The sequence below is a fragment of the Amblyomma mixtum genome, chromosome 9 (assembly GCF_055824585.1).
Source record: "Amblyomma mixtum isolate Tamu chromosome 9, ASM5582458v1, whole genome shotgun sequence".
NCBI lineage: Eukaryota > Metazoa > Arthropoda > Arachnida > Ixodida > Ixodidae > Amblyomma > Amblyomma mixtum.
The window spans coordinates 108236106-108249184 of NC_143020.1; the positions used below are offsets into that span (position 1 = coordinate 108236106).

Sequence of the window (13079 nt, forward strand, 5' to 3'; positions counted from 1 at the left end):
CTTCTGTCGGCTGCACACCTGCAGAGTTCACACGGAATCCCAAGTAACACACTTCCTCAACACCAAATTGACCTTTGTCAAACTTTAGTCGCAGACCGTCTTCATGAATTCTTTTGAGCACTTCTTGTAAACGAGCATTGTGCTGCACCTCATCCTTTCCACCGATCAAGATGTCATCCAAGAACACAAGAACACCATCAATTCCATGCAACAGTTCTTCCATGTACCTCTGAAAGATAGCCACTGCCACTGCCACGCCAAATTGAAGACGGGTTACGCGGAACAGTCCCCGATGTGTTGTAACCGTCAACAAGTCAGCTGTTTCTTCATCAACAGTCTTCTGTTGATACGCCTGTCCGAGGTCTAGCCTTGAAAACTTCGAGCAACCTGCCAGCCTGGCAAACAGCTGCTCCGGTGTCGGCAGGGGATACGTCTCCCACTGCACTACACGATTGACTGTGCTCTTGTAGTCCCCACAGATCCTTATCGATCCATCTTTTTTGACAACTGGAACGACAGGTGTTGCCCACTTCGAGTGCCGCACAGGCTGGAAAATGCCTTGGCTCACCAACTTGTCCAGTGCTTCGTCCACCTTCGGTCTCAATGCAAACGGTACTTGTCGTGGCTTCAGAAATCGCGGCGGAGCTGCCGGGTTCACCTCTATGCGTACAGGAGGCCCTTTACTTGTCCCAAGTCCAGGCTCAAAGACTGAAGAATACTTCTTGAGCAAGGCTGTTGTTCCCCTACTGCCAGTTCGACTCGGCTCGTACACACTGTGAACACCACTCAGACTTATTCCCAAAGACTTGAACCAGTCCCGACCGAGAAGTCCGATACTAGCACCCTTAACCACCACCAATCGCAGGCGATGTTCCTGCCCCTTGAATTCCACCTTCACGGTCAGTTCACCCAACACTCGTAGTTCCTTGTTATTGTAAGCTCGGAGATGAAGAGTACTTGGGCGCAACGCCCTTTTCGATATTCGCAGCTTCTGCATAGTCCGGTCGTTGATGACTGAACACACTGCACCAGAGTCCACCTCCATCTCTAGGGGACTTCCGTTGACGCGCACTTCCACTCTCACGGCTGGCTCTTCACCAGACAGCACGAACACGTCGTAAACGTCCGACGCAGCATTCCTGTGACGGCCTCCACCGGCCCGTTTTTTGTTCTGAGAGTTGGGTTCAGCCGAAGCGCGAGCTGCCGCCTTCCTCCTGCATGCTCTCACTATGTGCCCTCGTTGCTTGCAGAAGTGGCACTGCATATTCATGAATGGGCAACTGCTTGGCGAATGCGCACCCTTGCAGCGGAAACATACGCTTGTGCTTCCAGGCGAACCAGCCTGCTTATGGGTACCCTCCTTGGCTGTCACTGGCGCAGAGACCTTCGCAACACACGGGTCGAAACGCTGCCCGCTCACGCTGCCAACTTCACACGATGCGGCACTGCCGCGAATTTGCTCGGTCTGTCGCTGCGCAGATTCCATTGCAATGGCTTTCTCCCGAGCTGTAGCAAACGTAAGCTCCGGCTCCGCCAGCAACCGACGCTGAAGGGTCTCGCTTCGCACCCCGCACACTAGCCGGTCGCGCAACATGTCATCGAGCGACGCACCGAAATCGCAGTGTTCCGAGAGACGTCGCAATTCTGCGATGTAGTCGGCAATTGACTCACCGGGCTGCTGTTGACGTGTGCCAAACTTGAAACGCTGTACTGTCACCGACGGTCGCGGCGAGAAGTGGTTTGAGAGACGCCTGACGATCTCATCGTAGGCCACGGCCGACGGCGCATCCGGAGAACAAAGGGAGCGAACGATGGCATACGTTGCTGGGCCGCAAACGCTGCAGAGCGTTGCTCGCTTCTTCTCGTTACCGTCGATGTCGTTTGCTTGAAAGAAAAATTCGAGGCGCTCCAAATACAAGGGCCAAGACGTCGCCTCTGTTGGAACGAATTCCCCAATCGTGCCCAGCGCAGTTGCCATTTTTACCTCGTCGCCAATTATATGTTACGTCCTTTATTGCTGGTGGCAGGGTACAGACTCGCGGGAAAGCCGCCAACACGTGACACATGGTAGCTCAGGGTTGCTTGGCCCTAAAGATTGTCCCGCTATAACATAATGTTTGTAGAGACTGAGGTACAATGGTGCAAGCACCGTGGGTGCAAGAGAATGCATGTACCCTTTTGACAACTACACTCTATTTTGAAAGCTGGTGGCAACCGGTTGGATCAGGTTCACACATATAAAGGGCATCCCCTTCACCTTTTTGTAAAAAGAATACAATGGAGGGCGACTGACTCATCTTCCCTCGCGCTGAACGCTTCTGTTAGCACAGCAGGAAGTGAAAGCGCGGTCTGTGAACGAGGACTTTTAGTTTCGGAAATTTTCCTGCAATTTTGCAGGCCTGGCGCTTGCGCAGGACGTTACTGTAAAAATTTGTTGGTTTTTTGAGGAAAGGAAATCGCGCATTATCTGTCTCACATATCTCGGTGGACACCTGAACCGCGCCGTAAGGGAAGGGAGGAGGTTGGAGTGAAAGAAGAAAGAGAGAACGAGGCCTTGAAAAGCAGACATGGCGCTGCGATGCAACTTTGTCGAAGCTCGAGTGGCATGGACTGTTTTTGCTCTCGAGAACATCCAAGACATTTATGCTATGATTAAAGCAAGGAATACGTCGAAACTGACCGCAACAATCTAAGCAAAGAGACGTTGACTCGAGCCTGGTGCAAAAATTCGATGCGTCGCGCTGCCGCATTCAAAAACTCCTGCACACCAACAAGGACCGCGCACTCCAGGAATCGTATTTCGCGCGCAAGAGAGACGACAACACAAGTAAAAAACTGAGCGGCCATACGAAAACGAAAATTTTTGCAAGCGCAAATTGCAGCAGCCCACTGTAAACACATTACGTTTTAAAAAGAAGGACAGCTTTTTCTCATATTTCGTTTGGAGAAACCAAGGGAGAAACCTTGGCAACCTGGGACAAAGCGGGGAACGTAAATTCCCGTGCCGTGATCCGTGTTCGTGATGCGGAAGTCGCTAGAAATGTTTGTGGGCGTTTAAAACCGCTGTATGGCACTAGCCTAACTGCAGCTTTACTTGTGACATTTCGGAGAACGTAATCGGCCGTGTCCATGCGACTACAGCAGTACGGCAGCACTCCACCGAACACGGCTGAACTTGCAGCTTGCCCGCTGTACTGCCTGTCGCGTCCAGTCTTCACTGTTTTGTGTGTCGCATTTATTTGCGCTAAAATGTTTAACGGCCTATACTATTCACCAACCAGCCCAGCGACAACTTTTGTTGAACTTGGTGTCGCATTTCGTGCTAGTGGCGACAAGTGCTTGCGCTGAAAAAAAAGAAAGTGAAAGTGGCTAGGTTCTCGGAGCCGTACCCGCCGCCGTGACTGCGTTTCGATGAAGGCGAAATACAGAGGGTGCCCGTGTGTGCTGTGCAGTGCAGATCATGCTGCACATGAAAGAACCTCTCCCTCTCTCCTTTTTGTGCCGTCCCTCACGGCGCAGTGGTTTAGGGCTCTATGGTTTAGGGTGTCCACCGAAAGTGAGACCGCTACTGCGCCGTTCCTTTTATCAAAAGACTGCTTATACTACAGCACCTGGAGCTTGTTAAAACTTTTCCTCAGTTGAGGGACGTTTATAGTAGGATACGACAGTAAAAAAGGAAGAAAAAAAAAACAGCGCTTGGAGGCTGGGCCACAAAGCGCGGCGTCCTGTATTACTCCACTTGTCAATCGCAAGTCAATGAAATCAGCTTTGTAATGTCTCACTGTATTAACCCAGCCAAGTATCAAAATTCTGCAGCTTATAATTCTCTTTCTTGTAATAATGTTCGTAATGTATTTAGTTAATGAGAGAATTAAGTTTCAACGAGAAGCTACTGTGTCTGTGAGCAGAGCTTCAGTGTGTCGTACCTGACTATAGTCGTTTAACGCCCATTCTCACTTTGAAGGAAAGTGATCCTCTTGGCTAGTCATTTGTAACTTCACTCACTGTGACTGGGCACTTCGGTTTTAGTTTTTGTGCAAGTGTGTCCCGCAGCTTCAATTACACACCATCAAAAGTGGCACTTGCAAACAAGCGTGTGTGTTCGCTTGTATCAGGGGGTAATTTTCTTCCCACATATATGCAGTGGTTCCGAGATGCTGTTTGATTTAGTTTGTTCCATAGGACAGCATATGGCATATGTTTGCGACCTGCCAAAACTTTGTTCTGCGGATCATGTCGAAAACTGTGTGGAGCTGTAAAAATGTACTGTCATTTATTATGTGCATGCTGTGCATGTCAGAGCAGGCATGGCCAACAAAAGCATTGGCACCAATGACGTCGGTCACTGTCAAATTTCATTGACATCAGTGTCAAATGTCAGTGTTGTCAGTGTCAAATGTCAGTGTCATCGGTCAAATTTTGTGAGTCAGTGAGCTACATCAGCCTTTCTTATACATTGGTGATTGGAAGACATCGATGCATTCCCAGCATCCTGTTCAAAGCAAACGTGTACTACCTGTGCTGCTCATGGAAAAGCTCGAGACCCAAAAACACCTGTGGTGACTAATCATCTGAAACTGATTACTTGCAGGAATTGGCCCTACTTTTTTCAATGTGAAATGTTTCTTTACTTCCAAATGAACGTTAATTTGTATGACCTGGCTCATCACCTTGTTTCTCTTGTACTTTATCACTAAGCAAGGTTAAAATGGACATGTGAAGTGCTCCATAACTCAATTTCAACTGACGGTGTCCTTGGTGAGAAGTTTCTGTAGTTGGAGAAAACATCTTTCAAATTATGCAGCGTGTACTGTTTGTAACTCGCCTAACTACAGCTGTGCTTGTGATATTTCAGACGACCACTTCAGTCTCATTGTGACTGCCTCAGCATCCCTCCACTGGGACCCCGGCTGCTTGTGCGAACTGCCTACCAGAGTCTTTTCACTCCAATCTTTATCATTTCTATGCTGTCTTTATCTATGCTAGCATGTTTCTTTTTTCTATGTTTCTATGTTAACAGTTTCTGTGTTAGCATGTTTCTTTAACTTTGCTTCAGCAGTTTGTAATAGGAGGGATGACTTTGCACAGTTCACATCTTTATTCAGTTTAGTGTGCAGAAGCTCCTATGCTCGGCAACAACATCAAGCCACCCTAGTTGTAAGGTTCCTTATTATTTGTATCTGGAAATGAACGGTCTTGTAAAAACTTACCTTGTCTGCCTTTTTGCCTTGAATGAATTGTCTTAATTTTTCACATACAAAGCTTGAACTGCAGTATACAAGTGTGTCATTTTTCTTTTGTAAGTTATGAACAACATTATATGTTGTTTCATTTGTATTACTGTGACAATCTATACTTTTACTCGTGTTACTGTATTTCTGTCGCAGGTTATGCATTATCACATTGCTGTGGCAGTTTATATTACTCTTTGTTTTGTGTTTGCCTGTTTCTCTGATCAGTGCAGTGTGCAATCCTTGTGCCTATCCACATTGCCTGTGCATATTCTATGCAACATCCATGTTGAATCCATATCTCTGTTCATACTAACATAGCCTAGAAGACTAATCATTCCATGAATGTGTGAAAGATTCTCAGCCTGCATTTTCGGAAGGAAAAGAAACGAAGAAAACGTACATTGACACGCATGAAATAGACGATAAAAATTAACCTGTGGCTTTTCTTAAACGCGGTGTTAATACAGTCATAATAGAACTCGGAAAACACTTTCTAAATATCCATGTCCCTACATTTGAAGCCACTACTTCTTTATTCAAAATAGTTCTGAGAAAATGTTTGGAGAAAGAACGTGTTATTTAATGAAAGGCCTACTCGCATAATTGTACATGTTTCAATTGTTTGTGGTGAACAAGATTATAAGGAGGCTTTAACGACCTAGTGTTATATTTACCTAAAATTTGTAGAAACGTTCAGAATCGCCATTAATGCATAGCTTTAACTGAATAAGAAGTGAGTGGTAATACTTTGCTCAACTTTCGCACGGGTGTATTAGGGTAGAACTGCAAGGGTGTGAGACTGATGGTGGATATTCAAGCACTACAATGCAGGTAATGCTCATAGGCGTGTGCAGAGGGGGAGGGGGGGACATGAACAAGCGCTACCGTGAGCATTGCCCCCCCCTCCTTAGGTAGAGGCCTCTGCATGCCTATGGGTATGCTAGTAAGTTGTGAACTCGGTAGAAGTGTGTATAGCTAGGCTCCAATGGGCTCCACGAAAGCTTATTTGGTTTTTGGGACCTTTGCAAAACTATGCTTTACGTTTTGTCCTCTATCCCGTTTCTCCGCAGAGGTGGACAGTGGTGTGCTGGTCCTGATCTTCCGCTGCCAGACATGCAACAGTGCGTTCTCCACACAAGCCCTCCTGGACAACCACCGCCAACGCGAGCATCCCCTGGGACCTCAGGGAAAGTACTGCTGTACCTACTGCCCGTACTCCAGCGACAGCAAGTAAGGACAGGGTTTTACTGCTCACCATGTTTACTCGTTTCCAAGACATTAATCCCCCCCCAGTAAAATAGGCTCTGTGTATTTTGTGTGTGTTGCACTAGATGGCGCCACCGCCCCAGACAGTACTGTGTATGTTGTGTGCAGTACGATAGGTGGAGCCACCGCCTTAGAGCGAACTGTCATGTGTGTGTTTGTGGAGAAAGGACGATGGTGTATGCACGGTTAGACGCCGGTCACTTGTAACCAATGGGAATTAAACTACTGTTATGTCACCTAAACATAACAATAGGTTTTTCAAGAATTTTATTCTACTCGGTGGGGGGCGTTGTTGTTATGAAGCAGTTACAACGTAATGATCGAAAATGCAGTTCTACGTTTATTTCTTCCCGGGGGGTGAAGAAGTGATAGTGATGGTTCTACGAGACATTGTGTGTTAAATTGAGCCCCCCAAAGTGACATGTCAGTGCCGCCCACAGAATTTTGGTTTCTCTCAATCCTTACCTACGGTGACCACTTGTTTTGGGCATTCGCTGTGCATTTCACACCACACTAATTAATGGTATGATGTAGTTGGCAGTTGAAGCTGTCGTTAAAGGTGCCAGTAAACAGGTTATCTTTCACGAGAGCAATATTTGCGAATTCAGGTCTTGAAAAAAAAATTTTTATTAATGAAGTCACCGTTATGAAATCTTCAGGGAATATGTATTTTTGTGTGCTGATTCTAAATATGTCATTTAATTTCATGTAAAACAATTCCTTGAGCACTTATGCACTTTTTATGCTAGTATTTTGCGGAGAGTTTTGAAGAAAATTTGCTGCGGGAAACTCGCTGAAATGTATGCCATTGGGTTCTCTTGACACCAAGGAATACAATAAGGGTGAAATTGTCTTCCTGCCTATCATAGAACTTCAGTTATAGAGTTTTGAAGTTGTCGCTTCAGAAATGAGAAGGAAAGTGTGTATTCCTGTTTCTGAAGTGGCAGCTTCAGTACCCTATTATTAAAGTTCTATGCGAGACAGGATGATAATTTTACCCTTATTGTATTTCTTGGTGTCAAGAGAACCCAATGGCATACATTTCAGAAAATTTCCTGCAGCAAGTTTTCTTCAAAACTCTCCGCAAAATACTTGCATAAAAAGTGCATAAGTGCTCAAGGAATTGTTTTACATGAAATTAAATGACATATCTGGAATCAGCGCACAAAAATACATGTGCCCTGAAAATTTCATAACTATGACTAAATTAAAAAAATATTCTTTTCAAGACCAGTGTCCCCCCTTAAGTTGCAATTTGGGAATATTTCACAGGCAGTACATTTCTCCCAGAAAATGTGCTAACTTTCAGACCCTGTAAAGACACAAGCATGGCTCGGAGCTACATCATCCTCTTTTCTCGCAGTTCTGACCATGGCAAGAACTCTGCTATGGATGAAGAGAAAACACACTAGTGGGTCTCGTTCCTGTAAGTGAGGGAAATGTTCGAAGTAATTCATATGCCCACAGAATTCCTTTGCTTGAGCATGGACTAGAACATTCCTCTGAGACACAAACTGATATCTTTCAATACAGGATCACTCGCAAAAGTTGTAAAGAGCATGCCAATAAGCTCTAAAAATTTGATGCAAATGTCAAGGGCTAGCTTCAAGCGAAGAAGGAAGGAACCAGGACACAAACTAGCAGAAATTCGGGCAGCAGTTAAAGAACATTACGTTTTAAATACTTCCTTTCAGCCCCCATTGCCAGAGTCAGCCACGAGGAGCGAAGAGAGCCGTTTGTGAAAGCAATGGCAAAGTCTGGTCACGGAGAGTGGCCACCCGATTTTCCACTTCTAGTTGCAGATTTTTAAAAGTTACATCGTCTAAGCTGTTGCTTAACACAAACAATTCGGCAAAAGGCTGTCCCCGCGGTGATGTTCTCACTGCTGTTCGACGCCTTCATACGGCCATGGCTTCCAAGAGCCAGCCTGGGCCTGCTACCTTCTTTGCACAGAAGGAATTTGAAAAGGAATGACGAATGACAGTGACCCCTACGAAATTTAGTGTGTTGGGTTTAGACGATGATCAAGAGTCTTTATTACACCGACAGATAGCAGCTGCAACACTACAACACTATCGCTAGATCTAGCACAGCATTGACATGGTAACCGCGATACTTTGGTGCCCAAGTGAACAGGCACACTAGGGCGGTAAGCAGCTGTTGTGACTCAGCCCATGTCCTTCTGGACAGCAGGTGCTGTGTAGAAGCACTTGTGAACATATTTTTTCTTTCGAACACTTTTTATTGAGTATGCAGAAACTGATCTGTGCCATTTCTGGGAGCACTGGAATGTGTGGTTCACTGTTCCTCGACATTAGTGTGTGCTTTTACGATCTCGTGTCCCACATGTGTGTAATGGTTTTCCAGCATACTAGCTGTATGCAAAAGCATCACCTGATGAGGACAGTTAAGAGAACTTTCATCATGCCACATCGATTGGGCAGGAGTCTGGGATGTAGAACGAGCGAAACTTCTTGCCCATATTGCCGCATGGCAGCTCACAGCTCTTTGAAAGCCGAGAATGTGGCGTGCAACTTGCACAGACGAGAGCGTTGACTCAAGTGCTCTGCGTCGCATCTAATATGCACTGATAATGGTGACATCACACGCTTAGCATTTCTCTGTGCTCTTCCCCTTCCGCGCCTTTCCTTTTGTCTATGTGCACTTGTGCACATCCTCTTGTCTGCCTCCTTGCAAACAATGATGATGATAATGATGTGGTGGCTAGTCTCTCCACAACGAGTGGACACCAGGTCGATGTCTCCTAGCTGAAGTGTACATTTGTTTGGTCACAGCAGCGGTGATTTAGTGGTCTGAGCGTCCACCTCGCATGCGGAAGGTGCGGGTTCGATCCCCAATGCTGTTGGGTAATCCCCTGGCCTGATGTTTGGCTGAACAGCCTGGGTATCCAAAAGGTGATCTTGCTTCATAAAAATCCATCATCATGATTTGTTTGGTCAATGTGCCTCCTGTAGACGTTGCTGCTAAACAAAATACAGCGACGAGGATCACCCAAGAACGCTCCAGCGTTCTATTTTTGATTACCGTGTGACTGGATCTATCAGACACACTGTGACACTGCACCATATGAAGTTGATGAAGCGCTATATAGTTGGGTGCTTTTATCAGCAGAGTCGGGTCTCCTGTCTGTATTTCTCTGTGGTCTACGCACTTGCATAAACGACATTCAATGTTCCTTTAACGAATGTCATATGGATATACTACTTCGGAAGTGTGTCTTTATCTATCTGAAGAAGGATGGATACCTGGGCGCGAGTTTGTAATAATTCATCATGGGGGGGGTACAGCGCAAACAAGGCGAAGGACGAAGCAAGAAGACTACTCAGACGAGCGCTGACTCGAAACTGAATTTTTTATTGAAAGGAGCAAACATATATACACAATAATCACGTGGAAATACAAAGCAAAGAGCATTGGTCCATCAAAATCGTGATTATCGTGTATATATGTTTGCTCCTTTCAATAAAAAATTAAGTTTCAAGTCAGCGCTCGTCTGTGTGGTCTTCTTGTTTCGTCCTTCGCCTTGTTTGCACAGTACCCCCATAATGATTTAGATACCTGCTTTTTTTTTTTTTTGCTTCACAGCACCGTTAATGCTACTACTTGCAAAGTATACCCACTGTCCTCCTCCTTCTTTCATCCCTGCACCCAGGACCCACGTGACCTTGCACGAGAGGACGCACACTGGCGAGCGGCCGTTTGTGTGCAAGACCTGCAAGAAAGGCTTCAAACAATCGTATTCCCTCACACGCCACCTGTTGGTCCATACGGGCGACAAGCCTTACGAGTGCAAAGACTGTGGCCGGCGTTTCGCCGAGTCGTCCAACATGCTGCGTCACCGCAAACTGATTCACTCGGGCGAGAGTGAAGCCTCAAATGTGTGCCCCCACTGCAAGAGGGGGTTCTGCCAACCGTCTGACCTCAAACAGCACCTGCTGAAACACACGGGAGTGTGGCCACACGTCTGCTCTCAGTGCGGCATGGGGTTCAAAGAGATCACCCACCTCTGGCGTCACTCGACAATGATGCACAGCAAGTAGAACTCGCTATACGGCCCCCACACTGTGGTGAAAGCTCAACCACGCTGTCTGAACTGAGAAGACGTATGCACAAGCTTCACGGATGCGTCGGAAAAGACAATGTGCTGGACATCAATGATGAAGGCGCAAGGAAGGTGACACACGTCTGATAGGAGGCTATTCTCCGTTTCATACATAGCAGGCAACGCTGTGGAGGTTGCTGAAGTAGTGCGTCCGCGAAATTATATTACTCCGCCACGAATCATTCGTTCTTCTTGAAACTCCGGTCATTGCTTGGACGAATACAAAGCGCGGTATAACACGATGTTGTAGCATTGAAAATCACGGTCGAAGCTGTGAGGCGCTCAGTGTTCGGGCTCTCTGGCCATAATTTTCATGGAGTGCGAACTACTTTTTGGGCGCGGATTAGTAGAAACGATTCGCCCTACCAAGCGCGTATCATACCGCCACGTGTACTTTTTGCTTCTCGAAATCTCGACAAGTCGCAGAACGAAAATGTGGCAAGAGGTAAAACGAAGTCCAGGAGATGCAAGTCACGGCACTTAATATTTGTCGTTACGAAATATGTTTGTGTTCGCTTTGGTTGTATGGCGAACTACTTTTTGCGCGCGGACTTAGCCTGCGCCAACAGGCCCGCTAGCTTTGGCTGCGTTGACTGCTATGTATGAAACGGAGTATAGATGCATCATTTTCAGGATAACTACACATGAAAGAAACAAAAAACGGGAACCAAAGCCTGCAGTTATCTTCAGCAGCTACAGAACTTCTTCAACAACACAACAGTTGGAATGCAAGGCCCAACATGCATGATGAAGTTTAGTGGCTTTGGGAGGTTGACAAGAAAACATGTCCTTCTTCAGTAAAGAGATTATTTGGATACTCTTCTCTTGATCAGAAATATGTCTGTGAAGAAGGTTGCAAGCAAGACTTAAGCACTGAAAGAGCAAATAAAACTGCTTGCGTTTACTGGAACAACCTGTGTTGAGTCAGTGTGACTTTAAGGAAGGTTACATATTACAATGCCCACAAGCCTCAAGAAGCATTACCACAATTTTGGTCATTCAAGTTTACTACCTACCTACGTATTACAATGTCTGGCACTAGTTTGCTTTGCTGTGAATTCTCGGTTGCCACCTGACATACCTGAAGCACAGTTTGCCTGTCAGTATATGTCAACTATGGGGCCTTGCATTATGCCAGTGTATGATGGATTATTAGAGACCATACTTAGACCACGTGTAGTAAGGGTTCCAGGAATCGTGCTTGGAGCATGAAAGTGTGTATTTTCCTTTCAATTTAAAGAGAACATGTCCAGATATAATGCCAGCTAGAGTGACTGAAAAAATGCTTGTTGAGCACACATTAAGGGAGCATAAAGGTTCCGATATTCTGAGGACTGCGTGCTCAAAGGTCACATTTTACTTCCAAAAATAGTCGATTCATTTACAATTAGCTTTATGCTTTCAAGACTGATATATCTCCGATTGCTTAAAGTTTAAATTTTCATGTAGTTTTCTCTAAACAATTGTTGCAGTCATGCAAAGAAACTAATTGTACTCAGCAGTTCCAAAACATCAAAGCCATCCATAGCTCATGAGAATCTTTACTTGTGGTGTACTTATGGTGAACTAGAATGCGGTGGTAAAGGCGTGCTTCACTCACTGATGCTTTCTTTTTCCCGAGTTTCGTTACAATTTTTGCGTCAACATTTCATGTTTTTCCATACAGAGGATGCACTGCATACTATCGTCACAGACTTTCCCTCTTGCACTCGCCAAAGATATCATGGTAGCGATGGTAGGCGTTTTGTTGATGCTCTTCGTTGAGGTCAAATGTGGTGCTAAGTTGTAATGCGCGTATCACAGCAGGCATGGACAACAGTAGCATTGGCACCAGTGACATCGGAGAATGTAGTAATTGGTGTCCAAACCTGGAATCTCGCAAGCACCTTTACAGTGATCTACATGGGTTCAAAAGTTTGCTGGAAGTGAATCCACTGAGCGTAGGTGGAGTGGGGTCCCTGAATTGTCTGTAAGTGGCTGCACTGGATTCTGTATCTAAAGGTCTCCTCTTTCGGCTGGCGTTCATAAGCCTTGATGGTACCTGAAGTATTTTAAACTTTGTTTCCCATGCACACACAGCTTATTCCCGGGAGACTTGAAGACAGAGCATCTGCAGGATGCTGGTAAGACTGTGCATGATCTAGAGTGCTGCATGGGAATCGACAGTACTTGCATGTATATATGTAGAGCTCAGAATTATACCACAATACTTGTAAACTTCGCAAATCGTTGAGCTATGCCAGCCTTTCTTTTACATTAGTGACTGGGAGACACTGATACATTCCCAGCATCCCACTCAAAACGAACATGTACAGCCGGTCAAATCTTTAGCTGGCGTGCGCGATGGCCGCGTTTTCCGTGCTCCTGCCCCTTGTGACGGAGCAAACTTGCGAAAATATCAACTCTAAGCACAGGCTCACTAAGCCCGTGCTTAATACGGAGATTTCCAAAAGTTT

The 13079-nt window shown here is 45.8% G+C and overlaps 2 protein-coding genes across 2 annotated transcripts in view; both read left to right on the forward strand.

The window, feature by feature from the left end:
* Positions 1-6444, forward strand: part of LOC149330622 (cyclin-dependent kinase 1-like) — a 28822-nt gene extending 22378 nt beyond the window's left edge. The window contains exon 3 of the mRNA XM_089561253.1: positions 6305-6444. The gene's annotated coding sequence lies outside the window, so the exon portion shown is untranslated. The remainder of the gene's footprint in view (positions 1-6304) is intronic.
* LOC149330623 (zinc finger autosomal protein-like) lies at positions 6131-11987 on the forward strand. Its single transcript, XM_089561255.1, has 2 exons — positions 6131-6464; positions 10174-11987. Exons 1-2 carry the CDS (start codon positions 6220-6222, stop codon positions 10559-10561), a joined length of 633 nt encoding a protein of 210 aa, XP_089417381.1. The 5' UTR covers positions 6131-6219; the 3' UTR covers positions 10562-11987.
* The last annotated feature ends 1092 nt before the right edge of the window (positions 11988-13079 follow it).

Excerpts from the sequence above, each read along its gene's own strand:
- LOC149330623 (XM_089561255.1), top strand. The coding sequence starts at position 6,220 with ATGGGCTCCACGAAAGCTTATTTGGTTTTTGGGACCTTTGCAAAACTA. Across the intron at positions 6,465-10,173 it reads CCGTACTCCAGCGACAGCAA|GACCCACGTGACCTTGCACG; the intron begins GTAAGGACAGGG and ends CCCTGCACCCAG.